General features: G+C 38.2%; 2 protein-coding genes across 2 annotated transcripts in view; one reads left to right on the top strand and one right to left on the bottom strand.

Annotated features, from left to right (window-relative positions):
* Positions 1-14,983, bottom strand: part of LOC132550504 (rab3 GTPase-activating protein non-catalytic subunit-like) — a 51,589-nt gene extending 36,606 nt beyond the window's left edge. The window contains 16 exon segments of the mRNA XM_060214574.1: positions 2,130-2,214; positions 2,690-2,754; positions 3,197-3,279; positions 5,277-5,476; positions 5,823-5,950; positions 8,080-8,219; positions 8,786-8,869; positions 10,101-10,180; positions 10,353-10,501; positions 10,884-10,985; positions 12,013-12,112; positions 12,534-12,635; positions 13,265-13,340; positions 13,647-13,694; positions 14,310-14,394; positions 14,810-14,983. Of these exon segments, the coding sequence (XP_060070557.1) occupies positions 2,130-2,214; positions 2,690-2,754; positions 3,197-3,279; positions 5,277-5,476; positions 5,823-5,950; positions 8,080-8,219; positions 8,786-8,869; positions 10,101-10,180; positions 10,353-10,501; positions 10,884-10,985; positions 12,013-12,112; positions 12,534-12,635; positions 13,265-13,340; positions 13,647-13,694; positions 14,310-14,394; positions 14,810-14,942 (1,660 nt within the window). The 5' untranslated portion in view covers positions 14,943-14,983.
* A 623-nt stretch (positions 14,984-15,606) lies between these two features.
* Positions 15,607-24,118, top strand: LOC132550492 (DNA repair protein XRCC3-like). The gene is made up of 8 exons (XM_060214562.1): positions 15,607-15,672; positions 16,799-16,928; positions 17,589-17,726; positions 18,023-18,112; positions 20,170-20,292; positions 20,670-20,815; positions 21,386-21,598; positions 23,858-24,118. The coding sequence occupies exons 1-8, from the start codon at positions 15,607-15,609 to the stop codon at positions 24,116-24,118; spliced, it is 1,167 nt and encodes a 388-aa protein (XP_060070545.1).
* The last annotated feature ends 1,521 nt before the right edge of the window (positions 24,119-25,639 follow it).

Raw genomic sequence — 25,639 nt, 5'->3', positions numbered from 1 at the left:
GTAACACACATAAAAACCTCACTAGATGTAAACATCAATCTGTAACACACATAAAAACCTCACTAGATGTAAACATCAATCTTTGTTATATTTTAAAAACTGTAACACACATAAAAACCTCACTAGATGTAAACATCAATCTATGTAACACACATAAAAACCTCACTAGATGTAAACATCAATCTGTAACACACATAAAAACCTCACTAGATGTAAACATCAATCTCTGTAACACACATAAAAACCTCACAGGATGTAAACATCAATCTATGTAACACACATAAAAACCTCACTAGATGTAAACATCAATCTATGTAACACACATAAAAACCTCACTAGATGTAAACATCAATCTCTATAACAGACATAAAAACCTCACTAGATGTAAACATCAATCTATGTAACACACATAAAAACCTCACTAGATGTAAACATCAATCTATGTAACACACATAAAAACCTCACTAGATGTAAACATCAATCTCTATAACAGACATAAAAACCTCACTAGATGTAAACATCAATCTATGTAACACACATAAAAACCTCACTAGATGTAAACATCAATCTCTATAACAGACATAACACACATCTATGTAACAACATAAAAACCTCACAGGATGTAAACATCAATCTCTGTAACACACATAAAAACCTCACTAGATGTAAACATCAATCTCTATAACAGACATAAAAACCTCACTAGATGTAAACATCAATCTCTGTAACACACATTTTTGAACCTCACAGATGTAAACATCAATCTATTATAACACACATAAAAACCTCTTTTGTAAACATATTTTGTTTCACACATAATAATCTCACTTGTAAAATATATCTCTGTAACACACATAAAAACCTCACTAGATGTAAACATCAATCTGTAACACACATAAAAACCTCACTAGATGTAAACATCAATCTCTGTAACACACATAAAAACCTCACTAGATGTAAACATCAATCTATGTAACACACATAAAAACCTCACTAGATGTAAACATCAATCTATGTAACACACATAAAAACCTCACTAGATGTAAACATCAATCTATGTAACACACATAAAAACCTCACTAGATGTAAACATCAATCTGTAACACACATAAAAACCTCACTAGATGTAAACATCAATCTCTGTAACACACATAAAAACCTCACTAGATGTAAACATCAATCTATGTAACACACATAAAAACCTCACTAGATGTAAACATCAATCTATGTAACACACATAAAAACCTCACTAGATGTAAACATCAATCTCTGTAACACACATAAAAACCTCACAGATGTAAACATCAATCTATGTAACACACATAAAAACCTCACTAGATGTAAACATCAATCTATGTAACACACATAAAAACCTCACTAGATGTAAACATCAATCTATGTAACACACATAAAAACCTCACTAGATGTAAACATCAATCTATGTAACACACATAAAAACCTCACAGGATGTAAACATCAATCTATGTAACACACATAAAAACCTCACTAGATGTAAACATCAATCTATGTAACACACATAAAAACCTCACTAGATGTAAACATCAATCTATGTAACACACATAAAACCTCACAGGATGTAAACATCAATCTATGTAACACACATAAAAACCTCACTAGATGTAAACATCAATCTATGTAACACACATAAAAACCTCACTAGATGTAAACATCAATCTATGTAACACACATAAAAACCTCACAGGATGTAAACATCAATCTATGTAACACACATAAAAACCTCACTAGATGTAAACATCAATCTATGTAACACACATAAAAACCTCACTAGATGTAAACATCAATCTATGTAACACACATAAAAACCTCACTAGATGTAAACATCAATCTCTGTAACACACATAAAAACCTCACAGGATGTAAACATCAATCTATGTAACACACACAAAAACCTCACTAGATGTTAACATCAATCTCTAACACACATAAAAACCTCACAGGATGTAAACATCAATCTTCATCACTCACACATAGTCTCTAAGGTATATATTGAACTATACAACTATTTAACTGGTAAATGCAAACAGATGAGGTGCCAAACATTTAGGTACAATGTATGAAGTGACCAATAAGACATAACTTGCCTTTACTAGTAACCTGCTCCAAACACATCTTCATGATCCTCCTCATACAAGCTGCTGATAAATACTTAGCTCCCAGCACTCGGTCCATTCCCTGTAGAAATGGTCAGTAAAAAGTTATTGAAACTTAAATCATAGCCTAACAAGATACTGTTGTAAGTGACATCGAGGTGATATATTGTTATGGACATTTTCATCTTTTCTTTACACATACACTAGTTAATGAATTAAGAGTTGTACAGGACCATTTTCTGAACAGTGTATAAGAACTCTCCATGTCTAAATAAGGAAATATTACATTAGAGAAGTAATGCTAAGGCTGCTTTGAGGTAAAACCTTTCATTAAATAAGTTTTATAAATCTTAAATCCTATTCAACCCAGAAAAATTCTGTTACCACTAAAGGGAGCACAAATCTCCCACTTGGTTCCCTACAATAAAAGACTACAAACTTCACTTCTGAGTACCTAAAGAAACTAAAATTCCACGGGAAATCAGTGTTTCATGTGTTAACATTTTGTTTCTACCTACTTAAACTAGAAATCAGTGAGAAATCTTGAAGATTCTTACCTGTTGTTTAATGCTAGCAATCCTCATGTCTTTAAGCAAGTTCTTCACAACATTCTCCAGAGATTCTGAAACAGATTCAACATGATCTTAGCAGCATACATGTCTGATTCAAAGTTGGATGGAAAAGAATGAAAGATATTTACAAAAGTTAACTTCAACTGTTTTTGTTCCCATATTTTTTATTTATCACATAGGGTTTCATTTGCAGAGAGAGGGTCAAATTCGTTTCTACCTTCATAATCATAAACCTGTAATAAAGTTCACTATTTATTGCAGAACTTTCACCAAGATTCAAACCCATGATTTCTGGTTTATCTAACCTACTGTATTTGACAAGGTAGAGCAGCACTTATTTTACTTCTAGCCAATTGTGACATCAGATTTTTTTTGTAATACTGATTGTGACAACATCACAGATCCCTGGGTCAGACAGGAGTTTTCAGAACCAGCAGACATAAAGTTATCAGGTGGCAAGAAGGAAGATCCTTATGACACCAATATATTTACCTGTCTCCTCTGATGTATCCTTCATTACCATCTTCAGTTTCTTCAGCAGATGAAGATCCCGAGCTCTCTTACTATTCTTGTCACTGAGTAAAGATAATAAAAACTTGATTTACATCTGTGTCCTGTACATGTACAACAGGACAAGCTTCCTGCTGACATGGAATAAAAGAAATTTGTACATCTGTGTCCTATACATGTACAACAGGACAAGCTTCCTGCTGACATGAAATGAAGAAATTTGTACATCTGTGTCCTATACATGTACAACAGGACAAGCTTCCTGCTGACATAGAATGAAGAAATTTGTACATCTGTGTCCTGCACTTGTACAACAGGACAAGCTTCCTGCTAACATAGAATGAAGAAATTTGTACATCTGTGTCCTGCACTTGTACAACAGGACAAGCTTCCTGCTGACATAGAATGAAGAAATTTGTACATCTGTGTCCTGCACTTGTACAACAGGACAAGCTTCCTACTGAACCTAAGTGAAATAACTTGTGAATGAATCACATGGGTCGGTGAGATCACTGACTTAGGTAAGGCCTATTGAGCTTAAACAGTTCAAGTAAAACCATTTTCCTAAGTATAAATACCTGTTGATTTAACTGACTTTAAAATCAGATTCATCAACCTAAGTAATTAAGATGAATGACTTCCTATAGAGTGTTTATCTGAGTGATTTACCTCACAAATTTAACTGAATGATCTACATCAGTGTTTTACCAGAGTGATTTATCTGAGTGATTTACCTGACAAATTTAACTGAATGATTTACATCAGTGATTTACTCGAGTGATTTACATCAGTGATTTACCCCAGTGATTTACCCAAGTGATCTACCAGAGTGATTTACATCAGTGATTTACCAGAGTAATTTACATCAGTGATTTACCTGAGTGATTCAGCTGACTGATTTACCAGAGTGATTTACATCAGTGATTTACCAGAGTGATTTACATCAGTGATTTACCAGAGTGATTTACATCAGTGATTTACCTGAGTGATTCAGCTGACTGATTTACCAGAGTGATTTAGCTGAGTGATTTACCCTAGTGATTTACATCAGTGATTTACCTGAGTGATTCAGCTGACTGATTTACCAGAGTGATTTATATCAGTGATTTACCTGAGTGATTCAGCTGACTGATTTACCAGAGTGATTTAGCTGAGTGATTTACCCTAGTGATTTACATCAGCGATTTACCTGAGTGATTCAGCTGACTGATTTACCAGAGTGATTTAGCTGAGTGATTTACCCTAGTGATTTACATCAGCGATTTACCTGAGTGATTCAAAATACCTGTTGAGAGGTGACTGATTTACCAGAGTGATTTAGCTGAGTGATTTACCCTAGTGATTTACATCAGCGATTTACCTGAGTGATTCAGCTGACTGATTTACCTGAGTGATTCAGCTGACTGATTTACCAGAGTGATTTAGCTGAGTGATTTACCAGAGTGATTTATATCAGTGATTTACCAGAGTGATTTATATCAGTGATTTACCAGAGTAATTTACATCAGTGATTTACCAGAGTGATTTATATCAGTGATTTACCAGAGTGATTCAGCTGACTGATTTACCAGAGTGATTCAGCTGACTGATTTACCAGAGTGATTTAGCTGACTGATTTACCTGAGTGATTCAGCTGACTGATTTACCTGAGTGATTCAGCTGACTGATTTACCAGAGTGATTTAGCTGAGTGATTTACCAGAGTGATTTATATCAGTGATTTACCAGAGTGATTTATATCAGTGATTTACCTGAGTGATTCAGCTGACTGATTTACCAGAGTGATTTAGCTGAGTGATTTACCCTAGTGATTTACATCAGCGATTTACCTGAGTGATTCAGCTGACTGATTTACCAGAGTGATTTAGCTGAGTGATTTACCCTAGTGATTTACATCAGTGATTTACCTGAGTGATTCAGCTGACTGATTTACCAGAGTGATTTAGCTGAGTGATTTACCCGAGTGATTTACATCAGTGATTTACCAGAGTGATTTATATCAGTGATTTACCTGAGGGATTCACTCGAATGATTTACCTGAGTGATGTATATCAGTGATTTACCTGAGAGCCAGATGGAAGGGTATATCCAAAGTTTTGATGACTCCTGTGGGCTCTATGAGAGCACACTGAAACACTTTTGTTTTGACACCACGACAGGTGACATTATTCAGTCCCATAATGCCATAGCTGGGACATACAAGACGACACCATTTGTTGACATTGAAAGCTGCCACTCGAGGTCCGTTGGCTGCAGTCCACACCTATTGATACAAAACCAAGATTTTTTAACTATATCATAAAAAACCTAAATAACATGTACATCATTGCACCTCTGATATAAAGTCCTCAAGGACTATTGATTAGGCTAAGAGTGAATTGTACACCTATAATATTTTGTAAGCAAAAGATTACTTACTATGAAATACACATTTTGTGACAGAAACTTATTAAAAGGAACTTCTGTACATAAATGAAAATGGCCTGATTCTGGATTACAGACCTTTACAGCAACCTAGAGGAACACAGAATGGTTGACAGTTTCACAGCTGGGGAACCATAATGAAAAGAACAAATTTTGAGCTGTGGAGGAGGACATTTTTTACCTACCTCTAATATCCCTCTCCGTGGGGCATAGATGATGAGAAACTGGGCCACTCTTGAGAGCTCCTGGTCTGAATTGCCGTGGGGACTGTCCTCTCTCACCTGAATCCAGCCCAGCTGAGCATCTCTGTAACCTAGGATATAATGTACACCACAATAAATAACCATTAGAGTACAGCAAACCAAGTGATGTTGGTGTGTATAGGCTGATAGACTGTGGCTGTGTGTCTATGTGGCTGGTGTATGAAAGTATCTGTAGGCTGATAGACTGTGGCAGTGTGTCTATGTGGCTGGTGTTTGAAAGTATCTGTAGGCTGATAGACTGTGGCCGTGTGGCTGGTGTGTTAAGGCCGTGTGGCTGGTGTGTGAAAGTATCTGTAGGCTGATAGACTGTGGCTGTGTGGCTGGTGTGTGAGAGTATCTGTAGGCTGATAGACTGTGGCTGTGTGGCTGGTGTGTGAAAGTATCTGTAGGCTGTTAGACTGTGGCTGTGTGGCTGGTGTGTGAAAGTATCTGTAGGCTGATAGACTGTGGCCGTGTGGCTGGTGTGTAAAAGTACCTGTAGGCTGATAGCCTGTGGCAGTGTGAATGGTGTGTGAAAGTATCTGTAGGCTGATAGACTGTGGCTGTGTGGCTGGTGTGTGAAAGTATCTGTAGGCTGATAGACTGTGGCTGTGTGACTGGTGTGTGAAAGTATCTGTAGGCTGATAGACTGTGGCTGTGTGGCTGGTGTGTTAAAGTATCTGTAGGCTGATAGACTGTGGCTGTGTGGCTGGTGTGTGAAAGTATCTGTAGGCTGATAGACTGTGGCTATGTGGCTAGTGTATCAGGTCTATACAAATCTTCAGTATGATACAGCAAACCAAGTGATGTTGGTGTGTATAGGCTGATAGACTGTGGCTGTGTGTCTATGTGGCTGGTGTATGAAAGTATCTGTAGGCTGATAGACTGTGGCCGTGTGGCTGGTGTTTGAAAGTATCTGTAGGCTGATAGACTGTGGCCGTGTGGCTGGTGTGTTAAAGTGTCTGTAGGCTGATAGACTGTGGCTGAGTGGCTGTGTGGCTGGTGTGTGAAAGTATCTGTAGGCTGAAAGACTGTGGCTGTGTGGCTGGTGTGTGAGAGTATCTGTAGGCTGATAGACTGTGGCTGTGTGGCTGGTGTGTCAAAGTATCTGTAGGCTGATAGACTGTGGCCGCGTGAATGGTGTGTGAAAGTATCTGTAGGCTGATAGACTGTGGCTGTGTGGCTGGTGTGTGAAAGTATCTGTAGGCTGATAGACTGTGGCTGTGTGGCTGGTGTGTGAAAGTATCTGTAGGCTGATAGACTGTGGCTGTGTGGCTGGTGTGTTAAAGTATCTGTAGGCTGATAGACTGTGGCTGTGTGGCTGGTGTGTGAAAGTATCTGTAGGCTGATAGACTGTGGCTATGTGGCTAGTGTATCAGGTCTATACAAATCTTCAGTATGATACACCTTATGTCTTTGTGATATAATTAGCTTCAATCAATGAAACAATTTCAAAAACTATAAATAACAAAGATTTTTCTAAATATGTTCATTTCCCTCATTTATTGCACTTAATGCCATTACCTATCAAGTTTTGTAACCATACACTATCACACATAAACATTTTGACAGATCTGAGGAAGGGGAGGTAATTTTTAAATGCTTCATTTATACTGACGACTTACACAATATGGAAAAACTTCTTACACTATTATGATGAGGCCTACCAAAAAAAGGAAAGTCAATTTAAAAGGGGATGCAGCAATTTCAATTAAAAGATTGAAGGGCCATGATGACAACATAAGACTATAAACCTTTAAACCCTACTGGAAGGTTGGACAGGGATGGATATTGAATGATGATGAGAAAATGTGGTGTCTGGCAGATCAGCCAAATGGAAATGAGATACTAAGTCTCAAACGTACACAGACAGAACCTAGTTCCGTAACTCTAAAATCATGATGTAATACGAGCCAGAGGACATTAATTTGATGAGACAAAGTCTTTTTCAAAATAAAAGCCATTGGTTTGTTACGGCGAAATTTTGTGAAACAATCTTAAATTTCTATAGTCCTATTGCTAATGGGACTTCATGGGATACTGTCACACACTGCTTAGTCACCACATACACATGATAAGGACACCATACACATATTAACATTAGACTACCGGCAATATCACTTACACTCGATGTGTTGAATAAATGTAAATAATTTTCCACTACAGATATTAAGAGCCATCCTTGCTGTTATGCCCTTACCTTTCCACATCCTTACTGCAATGCCATTCTCCACATCTATCAGGGTTACACGCCCAAAGCTGTCTGTAGTGGCAGCATAGTTGTTATTGGGTGATAGAAATATATTGTCTCCCTGTCGCCTCTTGTCAGGGAGTCCATACCTGTGATTATATCACACAAGTTATATATCATTGTCAGGGAGTCCATACCTGTGATTATATCACACAAGTTATATATCATTGTCAGGGAGGCCATACCTGTGATTATATCACACAAGTTATATATCATTGTCAGGGAGACTGTCCTAAGCTTACTATGTCTACAAAGTCTCATGCTCACAGCAACTGTCCTAAGCTTACTAATTATACAATGTCTTATGCTCACATCAACACTGTCCTAAGCTTACTATGTCTACAATGTCTTATGCTCACATCAACACTGTCCTAAGCTTACTATGTCTACAATGTCTTATGCTCACATCAACACTGTCCTAAGCTTACTATGTCTACAATGTCTTATGCTCACAGCAACCTTGTCCTAAGCTTACTATGTCTACAATGTCTTATGCTCACAGCAACTGTCCTAAGCTTACTAATTATACAATGTCTTATGCTCATTAAATCTACTTAGTTCTAAATATACTAAGTCTACACTGTCCTGAGCTCACTAACTATACCCTGCCTCAGCTTCCAAAGAGTATGTTGTCCTGACAGTCTAATGTCCTTACCTGAGTGACAATGGGGTCTCAGGCTCTATCTTTGGTTTCTGTTTGTCTTCTTCTCTTTGTTTGCTGCCAAATCCTAGCCAGCCACTACAAGTCAAAAACCAAATCATTACTCCACTGTGGTCATACTGTATATCTTTTATTGGATCTACTATATAAATCCACCCAGTGGACCCTGTTATCTATGTGTCTAGACTGTACATCAGACTTTACTTTATGGGCCTACCTTGCTGTAAAAGCAGACTTGAATTGATGTCTTATCTTTCAACAGACAGTATAGCAGATTTGAATTTAAGTTCCTACCTAGAAAAAACACATATTGGCAGACTTCAGGCTGTGTGCCTACCTTGCTGCGTACAGGACACCAGACATGAGGTTGTGTGTCTACCTTACAGCAGACGTAATAGTAGACTTGAGGTTGTGTATCTACCTTGATGCAGACATAATAGCAGATATGAGGATGTGTGTCTACCTTGATGCAGACATAATAGCAGACTTGAGGTTGTGTGTCTACCTTATGGCAGACATAATAGGAGACATGAGGTTGTATGTCTACCTTGATGCAGACATAAAAGCAGACTTGAGGTTGTGTGTCTACCTTGATGAAGACATAATAGCAGATATGAGGATGTGTGTCTACCTTGATGCAGACATAATAGCAGACTTGAGGTTGTGTGTCTACCTTACGGCAGACATAATAGGAGACATGAGGTTGTATGTCTACCTTGATGCAGACATAAAAGCAGACTTGAGGTTGTGTGTCTACCTTGATGAAGACATAATAGCAGATATGAGGATGTGTGTCTACCTTGATGCAGACATAATAGCAGATATGAGGATGTGTGTCTACCTTGATGCAGACATAATAGCAGACTTGAGGTTGTGTGTCTACCTTGATGCAGACATAATAGCAGATATGAGGATGTGTGTCTACCTTGATGCAGACATAATAGCAGACTTGAGGTTGTGTGTCTACCTTGATGCAGACATAATAGCAGACATGAGGATGTGTGTCTACCTTGACGCAGACATGAGGTTGTGTGTCTACCTTGATGCAGACATAATAGCAGACATGAGGATGTGTGTCTACCTTGACGCAGACATGAGGTTGTGTGTCTACCTTGATGCAGACATAATAGCAGACATGAGGATGTGTGTCTACCTTGACGCAGACATGAGGTTGTGTGTCTACCTTGATGCAGACATAATAGCAGACATTAGGATGTGTATCTACCTTGCAGCAGACATGATAGCAGACTTGAGGATGTGTGCCTACCTTGCTGTAGATTGGATACCAGACATGAACTTGTGTGCCTACCTTGCAGCAGACATGATAGCAGACTTGAGTTTGTGGGCAACAGCAAACGCTACTTCTGACAATATAGGCTGTGCACTCCCCTGTAGTAGAAGAAACACCGATTTTAATTATCTGTATTGTTAATTTACAGAAACAAGGATTTAATGTGTCCTTAAAATCCTAATTGTTGTCATCAAGACGATTCTTGAAGAAAAAACAATTTTATATTAATGTAACGAAGAGAGAAATGAAACTGCCATGTAAAAATTTTACCTCCACAGCATAGAAGAATCCAACATAATGATCAATACCAGACGTCAGGTACATGGAATGAGCTGGTGGTGTGGGGCGGATAGTAGCAGAGGGGCCACCCAGCACTGCTGCAGCCTTCATCTGGTCAAATGGGTTTGGAGTTCCCACCCCTGAAACAGAATACATTGGAGTAACTGGAAAAAAATTATCCTTACACAACCAGTACAGTGTTGGTTGTGTTATAAGAACCAGTAGTATTGTGTTATGTTATTAGAACCCATGGTACTGGATGTGGTATTAGAACCCATGGTACTGATTGTGTTATTAGAACCCATGGTAATGGTTGTGTTATTAGAACCCATGGTACTGGATGTGGTATTAGAACCCATGGTACTGATTGTGTTATTAGAACCCATGGTAATGGTTGTGTTATTAGAACCCATGGTACTGGATGTGGTATTAGAACCCATGGTACTGATTGTGATAAGAGGGTTGAGTTAATGGCCAGTACAACATTTGTCATGTACAGACATCAGTAATGTACACACTCACCACAACTACAACAGTCTAGGATGCGCTCCTGTCCCTGGAGTCCCCACTTCTTGTAAGCCAATGGAGGAGGCTGGAGGGATGAGTCCGTCCCACTGGCAGTAGCTGATTAACACAAAATAACTACCGGGTTCATACAGGAAAAATAGACAATCAAGCAATTTTATAGGAGAATGAAAATAAAAAGAACTGTAACACAATGTTTCCATGAAAAGTTTTATAAGAATCTCCAACCAAATGTGAGAATGCACAGACACTGAAAAATGAGTACTGTGATACTGGGTAATAGTATCTCTGATGTAGGCTAGAGATGAGTACTGTGATACTGGGTAATAGTATCTCTAATGTAGGCTAGATTTAACACTGTGATACTGGGTAATAGTATCTCTGATGTAGGCTAGATTTAACACTGTGATACTGGGTAATAGTATCTCTGATGTAGGCTAGATTTAACACTGTGATACTGATACTGGTAATAGTATCTCTGATGGTAATAGTATCTATGATGTAGGCTAGAGATGAGTACTGTGATACTGGGTAATAGTATCTCTGATGTAGGCTAGATTTAACACTGTGATACTGGGTAATAGTATCTCTGATGTAGGCTAGAGATGAGTACTGTGATACTGGGTAATAGTATCTCTGATGTAGGCTAGATTTAACACTGTGATACTGGGTAATAGTATCTCTGATGTAGGCTAGAGATGAGTACTGTGATACTGGGTAATAGTATCTCTGATGTAGGCTAGATTTAACACTGTGATACTGGGTAATAGTATCTATGATGTAGGCTAGAGATGAGTACTGTGATACTGGGTAATAGTATCTCTGATGTAGGCTAGATTTAACACTGTGATACTGGGTAATAGTATCTCTGATGTAGGCTAGAGAGGAGTACTGTGATACTGGGTAATAGTATCTCTGATGTAGGCTAGATTTAACACTGTGATACTGGGTAATAGTATCTCTGATGTAGGCTAGAGAGGAGTACTGTGACACTGGGTAATAGTATCTCTGATGTAGGCTAGATTTAACACTGTGATACTGGGTAATAGTATCTCTGATGTAGGCTAGAGATGAGTACTGTGATACTGGGTAATAGTATCTCTGATGTAGGCTAGTAACTACTCACCTCTAGCCACTTGGTTCCTACAGGCTCGTAGAGATTGGAACAAGCTAAAACCATCAATGGTGACCAGTGCTTTCTTGAATAGGATCACAAGCTCTTCATGCTTCAACAAAACAAAATGCATTTTGTAAAACAACATCAACAATAGCCTAAATGACTAGTCACAAACAAACTCTATTCAAACACAAAGTTCCTGGAATAAGTATTTACATGGAGGTGCTGAGTAAAAGGTATGAGATGCTTCACCTATTTTTGACATCTTCGCGCCAGCTGTTACTGGTTTTCCTTTCTTTAGTTGCATTTGAATTATAAAGTTTAAACCTTTGGTAACTTTTCAAGGACACAAATCACGATCACCCTCTCCCTCAATATGTGCATTGAACCTTGTCCGCCCTTTTTCCCAGTAACTGACTTGGCTTAACATGCTTCTGCTGCTCCTTTACATAGTGCTGGCTGAAGAAGAAACACACAAATGCACCGAGCCATCTCTATATCACCGAGAACTAACGGTGTTCTACAAATACCTGTTCTGCTAGGCCAAGATAGCGTGGCGGCTCATAGGTGTGACACTTGAGTTTCTGGACAGGTTCTGTGTGAAGTAATTGTGATAAAAGGAGTGTCCCAGACTGAAAAACAGGAGAAAGAATTATCACTCAATATATCAAAAAGAAAAAATGCAGGTGATGTGATAGTGGATTGACCATAAATAAGAATAGTTATTTCAGGATTTTAAGTTACTGTAATATCAAACCTGCAAATTAATACTGCAAAACAGTTATGTAAAGTAAATGCAGGCTCAACATTTAAGAATTGGGCCACTGATTCTGGAGAATATTTCTTGAGCAATGAAAATAGTCTAGTGTACTGGGTTCTACAATACAACAGACAGTATATTTATGGTGAGAAATAAATCACTATCTTGTAAGCAGGCTGAAAATTCTGAACTTTTGGACCATGTTTTTTTTGTTAGATGCTTTAGGTCATCATCATACATCTTAACTTCAGGTTAAGATTTCACTCTCACCTTCAGGTTGAGATTTCTCTGTCTCACCTTCAGGTTAAGATTTTTCTGTCTCACCTTCAGGTTGAGATTTCACTGTCTCACCTTCAGGTTGAGATTTCACTGTCTCACCTTCAGGTTGAGATTTCACTGTCTTCTCACACAATGGAATTATAATATTTTCTCCCACCTCCAAATTTGTAAAATATCCATGTCCCATTTGTGGAACATCCATGTTAGATAATTCTATCTTACCTCTGTGTACATCCTCAGGTGTCCAGAAGAGAAACCCACGATAACACATGTCCAGTCTGGACCTCCTTGTGTACTTCTGAAAACAAATCCAGGGGTGATAATCCAGTTAACATCAATGTAAAGAGATTTTGAAATAAATTCCCCTTTTCCATCCTTTCTTTCTCACTATGAAACAATCTTTTAAAATTTGAAATAGCAAATGATTTAATTACTACTTTGCATACACAACATAGAAACAACAATAAAGAATGCAGGACCTTTGAAACAAACAAAAGATAAAAGTAGTTAACTATGAAGAACACCAACCTGGGGACGGCATGGTGCAGTCCTCCTACACGACTTAACATCCAAATACAAAATGTGATACTACACTCATACAAACCTTTTCTGAGAGGCCAACGGTAAACACAAAATGGCTGTGATGGTTTCTCTGAAAAATAATCCAAGTGTGACAACTAAATAAATATTATTATGATTGACTTGACTCGAAGATCATCAACTTAGATACTCAGAGCTCATAATTAAGTTTCTCTGATCTTCTCCCTTAAATACTTCCTGTCATTCTCTTACCTATCCTTTTCCTTATAGATAACATCAGAAATTATATTCTACAGGTTTCCTGTCTACATGACCTATACATAGGTTTTGTCTCACCAACAGTCCTCATTGCAGTCTTTTAATATGAAGGGTAGCTAATATCTTCCAAGCTTACAGAGGATCCATCCTCCACTCTCATCAAAACAGAAGATCCTTTATCTACTTTACACATAACAGAATATCCTTTATTCACTTTCCACCTGATGGCAGATCTTTAATCCACCTCCCACTTTAAAGAAGATTATCTATTGACCTTCCACCTAATAGAATATCCTTCATCCATCTTACAGAAGATCCTTTATCTGCTTTCAACCAAACAGAACATCCTTTATCCACCTTCCAACTTACAGTGGATCCTTTATCCACCTAAATGAATATCTTTTACCCACCTTCCAACTTACAGATCATCCTTTATCCATCTTCCACTTAACATAATAACCAAACTTACCCTTCCTCCTGATTGATGGTGCCTTCAAATACTTTTGTCAACTTGGTATCAATGTCGGCTTCCTTATTTTGGGGGTCATATTTCTCTGTTTGTTAAAAGAAAATGATAATGAAACTAAACAAATTTAAGAACATGTTATCAGTTTGTCACACTATATCTTTGCTATCTGTCATGGTCTACTCAAGGGAAATAATTCTCACACAAATTAAGCTATGAATGTTTTTCCTGAGGCCTATCAGATCAAACAAACAATGAAGTGTGTATTACTTCTTAGTTTTCGACAACTAGCCTGAACAAATAGGTTAGAGAAGATAATTCAATAAAATGTTTAAGTCATCTAACAGACATAAGGTTACAACATCACTATGAGGAACCCATAATCTGTTCTTGTTTTCAATACATGCACCAGGACAGTCATAGGCCAGTTAACACACAGGACCCAAGAAATGCAATGAGTTTAATCATATCTATTTAATGGGGAAAAACCACAAGCAACATACGGGAGAGCAGTACAATCTTCTGTTCATTGGCAATTGCAATAATGTCATTGGCAGGTGATAGAGAGATGATGCAGTCCTGAAGCCAACTGTGTTTGGTGTCTGTTGTTGACTCAGATGTTGCCTCCTCTTCCATTGGAGTGGAAGCTAACTCACTGTCTTCTTCTTCTGTGTTCCAATCATCCCAGTCCACATCCCAACCTCCACTCTCATTGACAGCTGTAAGAATAAATACAAAACAAGTCATACTAGTCCACATCCCAGCCTCCTCCCTCATTGACAGCTGTAAGAATAAATACAAAACAAGTCATACTAGTCCACATCCCAGCCTCCTCCCTCATTGACAGCTGTAAGAATAAATACAAAACAAGTCAATGTTACTTTGTTGTTTTCTACAACACAGACAGATTAGCAGAGTGCTTTCCTGAAAGGAACAGCCCAACCCCATGTGTAGATCAGACCAATCTGTACAGGATCAGACCAAAACCACCTGACAGGATCAGACTAAAACCACCTGCTAGGATCAACCTAACCCCCTAACAGGATCAGACCAAAACCCCCTGTTAGGATCAGACGACTCCCCTGACAGCATCAGACCAGAACCCCCTGTTAGGATCAGACGAACCCCTTTACATGATCAGACAAATGCTGACAGGATCAGACAAATCCCTTTATAGGATCAGATCAACACCTTGCTAGGATCAGACCAACCCCCTAACAGGACCAGACTAGAATCCCCTGTTAGGATCAGACCAATCCCGACAGGAAATGAAAAATACTCCCAGGTAACTTGAGAGAGCATGTCAAACTTAAGAGGGACAAATAGTGTTTTACTGCATGGAGTCATACCAACAATCAAACTAAAAGTAACAGAGACGAGAAAAAAATCAATGGAAAGCTATGTTGATTCCCCATGGGTAGTTATGTTGATTCATTACATATTTCTTAAGTGGGAAGATAGATAAACATAATCCTCATTGACATTCCTGAAAGGGTGCCAGACCTTTACAGCACATTTCCTTAAAGACCTTATTTCATTGGTACGTTTTGTCTTTTTTTGGTAAAAACAAAGAAATATTTGGATATTAATACATCTACAATTTTGCAAATCCACAACATTCAATATTCATGTTCATCAGTCAGCATACAGGAACAATAGGCTTATCTATGTACATCAAAATTATATGAAGAGATATCTGTAAACGCTTCAAATACAGGCTCCCCTGAAGATTCTTCTCAAAGTCATGAAAAGTCCAGTACAAGTGCTGAAACAAATACGATTGTATTTTATAGCACTGAGTAAAAGCATACACCATCTTGACATCTTCAACTCAATATAGACAAAAAAGTGATATGATTGACATCACTATCTGGTAGAGTTTAACATCCCTGTCAATGAATATTGATTTCTCATTCAACAGATGGCCTTGTGCCATGCTGATTTACAGATCCCAACACAACTTAAATACATTAAACCCTCATAGTATATCTATAATAAGGCATGTTAACATTTCAGTTTTAACAATCACACAGACTTTTGTTAATCCCCAGGGGATATCTCTTTGACATGAAATGTCAATTTGGACCACCTTGCTGCTGAACTTCACTCAAACTAACATCCATTACCATTCTTTGGAAGTCTTTCAGGCGAATCCTCCTTCAAGTTTGGAAAAAGGTAACTTTTCACTTTTGAAATGTCACTGAAATGAGCTAGAGAAGTCAGCTGACACGACATAGTTATCGTAAATTATCTGTCTGAACCTTCTACACGTCAACCATGTTTACATTCAGTTGCCCGCCAGACGGCGCAATACTCGCGTCAAATACTATTTGGGGAGCATACCAGGGAGGGAAGTGGAAATTGTGTATATCGTGTTAAAAATATTGAAGCGAAGTCGTCAAACTGATTGATATTGATAAATATAAAGTCATTTTGAAGCTATTTCAAGGAGAAAAAATAATCGAATGTAGAACCAGATTTCATAATTATAGAATATAAGTGGAAGCAGGAAATACCCGCTCCCTGCTCCTGACTGCTGGCGCGAAAATGAAAGTAGACAAGACATCGGTGGCATGGAATATCTTGATATAAATCCACGAATTATCACAGGAATCAAGAGAGGTAAAATCACAATATGATTAAAGCGTTTATGTTTGCTCATTGCTATAACAACTTCTACTAACACACTTTTAAAATGCAGTCTGAAAGCACAGCGTGTCTTAAATACAACCTCCTACTTAACGTAAAGCAGAGCTTATGACAACGTAAAGCTGTGAACGTTTTTGTTTATTTGGCAGGGGTCGGAGTTGTATATTTATATGGAGGAACTCGATAATCTTACTTTGTATTTAGATTAGCACTGACAAAGTTTATCACATATATAAATGTTTCAGAACAGGCTATCAATCCTCTTTTATTTTACAATACTCCCTCAGTTTTTCTTGAGGTTTTGTAAATCTCAACACGAGACACAAATTCTGCAACCCATGTAAAGAATGAAAACACCTGCTAAGCACCCATAAAGAGATTATTATTATTATTAAGAAAGATTCTGACTATCTGCACAATTTTATTTTTGTGTCAACCAAGACCAAGGCGAAAATTAACCTTTCAGACTACATCCCTACCAACTGAGCCAAAAGTAGATTAAAATATATATTTTATCTAACACTTTGTAAGCCAGACCTATCTACTCCTTTGACAGTTTTATGAAGAAAGTGAGAAACATGAAAAGATGATTTTATCTCGATTAATACTCTGACTCTGATTATCATATTTCAGCTGGTCTGAAAACATTTGAATCCATACTGAGTTTATCAACACCAGATATTGAAAGATCTACAAATCTGAGCTCCAGTGATGTCCTTATCTTGAAGACAGCAGTAGCACAGGCAGTCCCTAAACTTCCAGTTGTCTCAGGTAGGACAGCCATTCTCAAACTCAATGTTATTTCAGTTAAATAAGGTAACATCAAAAGTCTGTTGATTAAGATAACTGTCAGCACCAGTTGTTTCAGGATAAAAATGATATTTTACATTCCTTTTCACACTAAATAATGCATCAGGAATACTGCCCTAAAATGTGTCTCATATTAAGTACCAGCCTGTCTCCTTGAAGTCTTATCTATGGCCTGAACATTAGATTCCTTCATGATAAATAACTCACTTCCATAAAGAAATTACCTGTTTTATCTTGTGTCATTGAAATCTTCACAGCGTTAGACATTCTGCACCGAGACTGTCCAGAGACTCTTGTAGTATCCAAACTAACCACAGGATGTGAGATCATAGACAAAGCACTGAGGGGTATGTGTTCTTAGCATAGTATATAATAAAGTAACTTATATTTATCAAAGTGAAAATATAAAACTAACAGAAATACAGGAGCCTGGTCAGTAGTCTAGACTAACAGAAATACAGGAGCCTGGTCAGTAGTCTAGACTAACAGAAATAAAGGAGCCTGGTCAGTAGTCTAGACTAACAGAAATAAAGGAGCCTGGTCAGTAGTCTAGACTAACAGAAACAAAGGAGCCTGGTCAGTAGTCTAGACTAACAGAAACAAAGGAGCCTGGTCTGTAGTCTAGACTTACAGAAATACAGGAGCCTGGTCAGTAGTCTAGACTAACAGAAACAGAGGAGCCTGGTCAGTAGTCTAGACTAACAGAAACAAAGGAGTCTAGACTAACAGAAACAAAGGAGCCTGGTCTGTAGTCTAGACTAACAGAAATAAAGGAGCCTGGTCTGTAGTCTAGACTTACAGAAATACAGGAGCCTGGTCAGTAGTCTAGACTTACAGAAATACAGGAGCCTGGTCAGTAGTCTAGACTAACAGAAACAGAGGAGCCTGGTCAGTAGTCTAGACTTACAGAAACAAAGGAGCCTGGTCAGTAGTCTAGACTAACAGAAATAAAGGAGCCTGGTCAGTAGTCTAGACTTACAGAAATACAGGAGCCTGGTCAGTAGTCTAGACTAACAGAAACAAAGGAACCTGGTCAGTAGTCTAGACTAACAGAAATACAGGAGCCTGGTCAGTAGTCTAGACTAACAGAAATACAGGAGCCTGGTCAGTAGTCTAGACTTACAGAAATACAGGAGCCTGGTCAGTAGTCTAGACTAACAGAAATACAGGAGCCTGGTCAGTAGTCTAGACTAACAGAAATACAGGAGCCTGGTCAGTAGTCTAGACTAACAGAAGTAAAGGAGCCTGGTCTGTAGTCTAGACTAACGGAAACAAAGGAGCCTGGTCAGTAGTCTAGACTAACAGAAACAAAGGAGCCTGGTCAGTAGTCTAGACTAACAGAAATACAGGAGCCTGGTCAGTAGTCTAGACTAACAGAAATACAGGAGCCTGGTCAGTAGTCTAGACTAACGGAAACAAAGGAGCCCGGTCAGTAGTCCAGACTAACAGAAATACAGGAGCCTGGTCAGTAGTCTAGACTTACAGAAATACAGGAGCCTGGTCAGTAGTCTAGACTTACAGAAATAGAGGAGCCCGGTCAGTAGTCTAGACTAACAGAAATAAAGGAGCCTGGTCAGTAGTCTAGACTAACAGAAACAAAGGAGCCTGGTCAGTAGTCTAGACTAACAGAAACAAAGGAGCCTGGTCTGTAGTCTAGACTTACAGAAATACAGGAGCCTGGTCAGTAGTCTAGACTAACAGAAACAAAGGAGCCTGGTCAGTAGTCTAGACTAACAGAAATAAAGGAGCCTGGTCAGTAGTCTAGACTAACAGAAATAAAGGAGCCTGGTCAGTAGTCTAGACTAACAGAAATAAAGGAGCCCGGTCAGTAGTCTAGACTAACAGAAACAAAGGAGCCTGGTCTGTAGTCTAGACTTACAGAAATAAAGGAGCCTGGTCAGTAGTCTAGACTAACAGAAACAAAGGAGCCTGGTCAGTAGTCTAGACTAACAGAAATAAAGGAGCCTGGTCAGTAGTCTAGACTAACAGAAATAAAGGAGCCTGGTCAGTAGTCTAGACTAACAGAAATACAGGAGCCTGGTCAGTAGTCTAGACTAACAGAAATACAGGAGCCTGGTCAGTAGTCTAGACTAACAGAAATACAGGAGCCTGGTCAGTAGTCTAGACTAACAGAAATACAGGAGCCTGGTCAGTAGTCTAGACTAACAGAAATAAAGGAGCCTGGTCAGTAGTCTAGACTAACAGAAATACAGGAGCCTGGTCAGTAGTCTAGACAAAGTAAAGGTTTCTTATCCACATCTTTCCAGTCAATAACATTATATAACAAAGCTTTATTAGGAAGAGAATCGCTTTTTGTCACAATTCAAAATATGTCCAGAAGGGGAAAATTATTACCTTTATTATTATTTACCTTTTCTTTCTTTTTTCTTCACTTTAAATCTAGGTGGAATTCTTTCCCAAGGAATTACAGAAATAGCTGGGGAAAGTGCCAGTGGGAAAACTCAGCTATGTCTCCAAATTTGTCTGACGGTCCAGCTTCCATTGAACCTCGGGGGACTCAATGGTGGTATGTAGGTCTAACCTTTGAGTCATTCTCATTGTTCCATAGCACCACAAACTGTTCTCATTGTTCCATAACATCACAAACTGTTCTCATTGTTCCATAACATCACAAAATGTTCTCATTGTTCTATAGCATCACAAACTGTTCTCATTGCTCCATAACATCACAAACTGTTCTCATTGTTCCATAATATCACAAACTGTTCTCATTGTTCCATAACATCACAAATTGTTCTCATTGTTTCATAACACCACAAATTGTTCTCATTGTTCAATAACTCTTCAAGCTGAGATTAAAATTAATATTAAGTCCAATTTTTAGTAAAATTTAATTACTTTGTGCAGATTCTCTTTATGTGTGCGTCTTGTTTGTTTTGACAGGAGCTGCCTATATATGTACGGAGGATATTTTCCCCAATAAAAGACTTCATCAAATGATTCAGTTCTTCAGTAGAAAAACGTCTCTTAAACTGCCAAGTCCAGTCAACTTTGGAGACCAGATATTTATAGAACATGTATCTGACATAGTGAGTGTAACAGAGATCATTATTTGTTTAAATGCCTCCGTTAGGATTCAAACTCGAGACCTCTGGCATACTAGTCTGACGCTCAACCGATCAAGCTAATGAGAATTTCCCTCTAGCCGAGCGATGTATTGCAGCTAGTATTTACCAGGGTGACAGGAGTACCAAATATACTGCAGCTAGTCATTGACTCATTTATTATATATATAATAGCATCTACTTGTATTTCCTGGTTTCCTTTTTTATGTGCAGATTATTACTGTTAACTTGATACTTACTTCAAATGACAGGATCCTCTTAACCCAGCTGTGATATATTTACATTCACTTCCACATATCAATGAAATTCTTAACTGTTATAAATTATTTTGCAGTTTTTTTTGTAACATTGGAAAGTCACAGGTGTAAGGTCTTGGCCGATTCAACTTATCAGTTATAACAATAATTAAATATAATATACTTTACATAGAGTGATTATAGATGACAACATCTTTTGACCTTTAATTTATCCATGTTCCTGTCTCCTTTAATCAATCCAGTTATCTTACCATTCTGCTGTAATTTCGTGTTACAGGAAGATTTAACACAATGTGTCAAGAGAAAACTGCCAGCTCTGTTGAGTAAAGGAAAAATCAAGCTTGTCGTTGTTGACTCAGTGGCTGCACTATTTCGCTGCGAGTTTGAGGCTTGGGAGATGGTGAAGCGGTCCAAATATCTCACATCACTTGCTGCTAATCTTCACCAGCTTAGTCATCAGTATGGTGTCCCTATTGTTTGTGTAAACCAGGTAAGTTATCAGTATGGTGTCCCAATTGTCTGTGTCAACCAGGTAAGTTTTCAGTATGGTGTCCCTATTGTTTGTGTAAACCAGGTAAGTTTTCAGTATGGTGTCCCAATTGTCTGTGTCAACCAGGTAAGTTTTCAGTATGGTGTCCCTATTGTTTGTGTCAACCAGGTTAGTTTTCAGTATGGTGTCCCTATTGTCTGTGTCAACCAGGTTAGTTTTCAGTATGGTGTCCCAATAGTCTGTGTCAACCAGGTTAGTTATCAGTATGGTGTCCCAATAGTCTGTGTCAACCAGGTAGTCATCAGTATGGTGTCCCAATTGTCTGTGTCAACCAGGTTAGTTTTCAGTATGGTGTCCCTATTGTTTGTGTCAACCAGGTTAGTTATCAGTATGGTGTCCCCATTGTTTGTGTCAACCAGGTTAGTTTTCAGTATGGTGTCCCTATTGTTTGTGTCAACCAGGTTAGTTTTCAGTATGGTGTCCCTATTGTTTGTGTAAACCAGGTTAGTCATCAGTATGGTGTCCCTATTGTCTGTGTCAACCAGGTTAGTCATCAGTATGGTGTCCCAATAGTCTGTGTCAACCAGGTTAGTCATCAGTGTGGTGTCCCTATTGTTTGTGTAAACCAGGTTAGTTTTCAGTATGGTGTCCCTATTGTCTGTGTCAACCAGGTAGCTATCAGTATGGTGTCCCTATTGTCTGTGTCAGTCAGGTTAGTTATCAGTATGGCATTCCTATTGTCTGTGTCAACCAGGTAGTTATCAGTATGGTGTCCCTATTGTCTGTGTCAACCAGGTTAGTCATCAGTATGGTGTCCCTATAGTCTGTGTCAACCAGGTTAGTTTTCAGTATGGTGTCCCTATTGTTTGTGTCAACCAGGTTAGTTTTCAGTATGGTGTCCCTATTGTTTGTGTCAACCAGGTTAGTTTTCAGTATTGTGTCCCTATTGTCTGTGTCAACCAGGTTAGTTTTCAGTATGGTGTCCCTATTGTTTGTGTCAACCAGGTTAGTTTTCAGTATGGTGTCCCTATTGTTTGTGTAAACCAGTCTGTGTCAACCAGGTTAGTTATCAGTATGGTGTCCCTATTGTCTGTGTCAACCAGGTTAGTTTTCAGTATGGTGTCCCTATTGTCTGTGTCAACCAGGTTAGTTTTCAGTATGGTGTCCCTATTGTTTGTGTCAACCAGGTTAGTTTTCAGTATGGTGTCCCTATTGTCTGTGTCAACCAGGTTAGTTTTCAGTATGGTGTCCCAATTGTCTGTGTCAACCAGGTTAGTTATCAGTATGGTGTCCCATTGTCTGTGTCAACCAGGTAAGTTGGTGTCCCTATTGTCTGTGTCAGGTTATGTATGGCATTCCCATTGTCTGTGTCAACCAGGTAGTTATCAGTATGGTGTCCCTATTGTCTGTGTAAACCAGGTTAGTTATCAGTATGGTGTCCCTATTGTTTGTGTCAACCAGGTTAGTCATCAGTATGGTGTCCCAATTGTCTGTGTCAACCAGGTTAGTCATCAGTGTGGTGTCCCTATTGTTTGTGTCAACCAGGTTAGTTTTCAGTATGGTGTCCCTATTGTCTGTGTCAACCAGGTTAGTTTTCAGTATGGTGTCCCTATTGTCTGTGTCAACCAGGTTAGTCATCAGTGTGGTGTCCCAATTGTCTGTGTCAACCAGGTTAGTTATCAGTATGGTGTCCCAATAGTCTGTGTCAACCAGGTTAGTTATCAGTATGGTGTCCCAATAGTCTGTGTCAACCAGGTTAGTCATTAGTATGGTGTCCCCATTGTCTGTGTCAACCAGGTAGTTATCAGTATGGTGTCCCAATTGTCTGTGTCAACCAGGTAGTCATCAGTATGGTGTCCCAATTGTCTGTGTCAACCAGGTAGTCATCAGTATGGTGTCCCAATTGTCTGTGTCAACCAGGTAGTTATCAGTATGGTGTCCCCATTGTCTGTGTCAACCAGGTTAGTTATCAGTATGGCATTCCCATTGTCTGTGTCAACCAGGTAACTATCAGTATGGTGTCCCTATTGTCTGTGTCAACCACTTTAGTTATCGGTATGGTGTCCTCATTGTCTGTGTCAACCAGGTTAGTTATCAGTATGGTGTCCCTATTGTCTGTGTCAACCAGATAAGTTATCAGTATTACATTCTTGTTTTGCTTACCTAAACAATAGACAGGAATTAATACTCTGAAGACAAAATATGTTACAGTTTGATGGATGACCTGTTCTCACTTTGACCATGTCACTGGTGTTGTAGGTGACGGACTCTATGAAGACGGAGGACACTAGAAAACATGTCCCAGCTCTCGGCCTGACCTGGGCAAACCAAGTGACTTGTCGTGTAATGTTATCTAGAACTCAACATCAAATATCTGTCCCGCGGCAGACTGTGAATGACTCAGTGATAGGAGGTTTTCAGACGACTGTCAGACATTTTGAAGTTATATATGCTCCACATTTACCCATGTTGAAAGTTTCATTTATTGTTGACCAAGAGGGCATTAAAGCATTAACATAAAACAGTGTTGTATTTATCTTATGTTCCTGGAACAGTTATACAAATAGTGTTGTATTTATCTTATGTTCCTGGAACAGTTACACAAACAGTGTTGTATTTATCTTATGTTCCTGGAACAGTTACACAAACAGTGTTGTATTTATCTTATGTTCCTGGAAGTTATACAAACAGTGTTGTATTTAAGTTCCTGGAACAGTTATACAAACAGTGTTGTATTTATCTTATGTTCCTGGAAGTTATACAAACAGTGTTGTATTTAAGTTCCTGGAACAGTTATACAAACAGTGTTGTATTTAAGTTCCTGGAACAGTTATACAAACAGTGTTGTATTTATCTTATGTTCCTGGAACAGTTATACAAACAGTGTTGTATTTATCTTATGTTCCTGGAACAGTTACACAAACAGTGTTGTATTTATCTTATGTTCCTGGAACAGTTACACAAACAGTGTTGTATTTAAGTTCCTGGAACAGTTATACAGTGTTGTATTTATCTTATGTTCCTGGAACAGTTATACAGTGTTGTATTTATCTTATGTTCCTGGAACAGTTATACAGTGTTGTATTTATCTTATGTTCCTGGAACAGTTATACAAACAGTGTTGTATTTATCTTATGTTCCTGGAACAGTTACACAAACAGTGTTGTATTTATCTTATGTTCCTGGAACAGTTATACAGTGTTGTATTTATCTTATGTTCCTGGAACAGTTATACAGTGTTGTATTTATCTTATGTTCCTGGAACAGTTACACAAACAGTGTTGTATTTAAGTTCCTGGAACAGTTATACAGTGTTGTATTTATCTTATGTTCCTGGAACAGTTATACAGTGTTGTATTTAAGTTCCTGGAACAGTTATACAGTGTTGTATTTATCTTATGTTCCTGGAACAGTTATACAGTGTTGTATTTAAGTTCCTGGAACAGTTATACAGTGTTGTATTTATCTTATGTTCCTGGAACAGTTATACAGTGTTGTATTTAAGTTCCTGGAACAGTTATACAGCGTTGTATTTATCTTATGTTCCTGGAACAGTTATACAGTGTTGTATTTAAGTTCCTGGAACAGTTATACAGTGTTGTATTTATCTTATGTTCCTGGAACAGTTACACAAACAGTGTTGTATTTATCTTATGTTCCTGGAACAGTTATACAGTGTTGTATTTATCTTATGTTCCTGGAACAGTTATACAAACAGTGTTGTATTTAAGTTCCTGGAACAGTTACACAAACAGTGTTGTATTTAAGTTCCTGGAACAGTTACACAAACAGTGTTGTATTTAAGTTCCTGGAACAGTTATACAGTGTTGTATTTATCTTATGTTCCTGGAACAGTTATACAGTGTTGTATTTATCTTATGTTCCTGGAACAGTTATACAGTGTTGTATTTATCTTATGTTCCTGGAACAGTTATACAAACAGTGTTGTATTTAAGTTCCTGGAACAGTTACACAAACAGTGTTGTATTTAAGTTCCTGGAACAGTTACACAAACAGTGTTGTATTTAAGTTCCTGGAACA

Source organism: Ylistrum balloti, unplaced genomic scaffold (assembly GCF_031769215.1).
Source record: "Ylistrum balloti isolate Yb309-2 unplaced genomic scaffold, AGI_CSIRO_Ybal_v1 Utg370126, whole genome shotgun sequence".
Lineage (NCBI taxonomy): Eukaryota > Metazoa > Mollusca > Bivalvia > Pectinida > Pectinidae > Ylistrum > Ylistrum balloti.
Note: the sequence above shows the minus strand (reverse complement) of the source record. Positions and strands in the feature narration are given on the sequence as shown.

Bases quoted from the DNA above. Each gene is read 5' to 3' on its own strand.
- LOC132550492 (XM_060214562.1), top strand. From the start codon at position 15,607: ATGTCAAACTTAAGAGGGACAAATAGTGTTTTACTGCATGGAGTCATA. The intron at 17,727-18,022 runs GTAGGACAGCCA...AAATCTTCACAG, and splicing joins TAAACTTCCAGTTGTCTCAG to CGTTAGACATTCTGCACCGA. The intron at 18,113-20,169 runs GTATGTGTTCTT...CTTTAAATCTAG, and splicing joins CATAGACAAAGCACTGAGGG to GTGGAATTCTTTCCCAAGGA.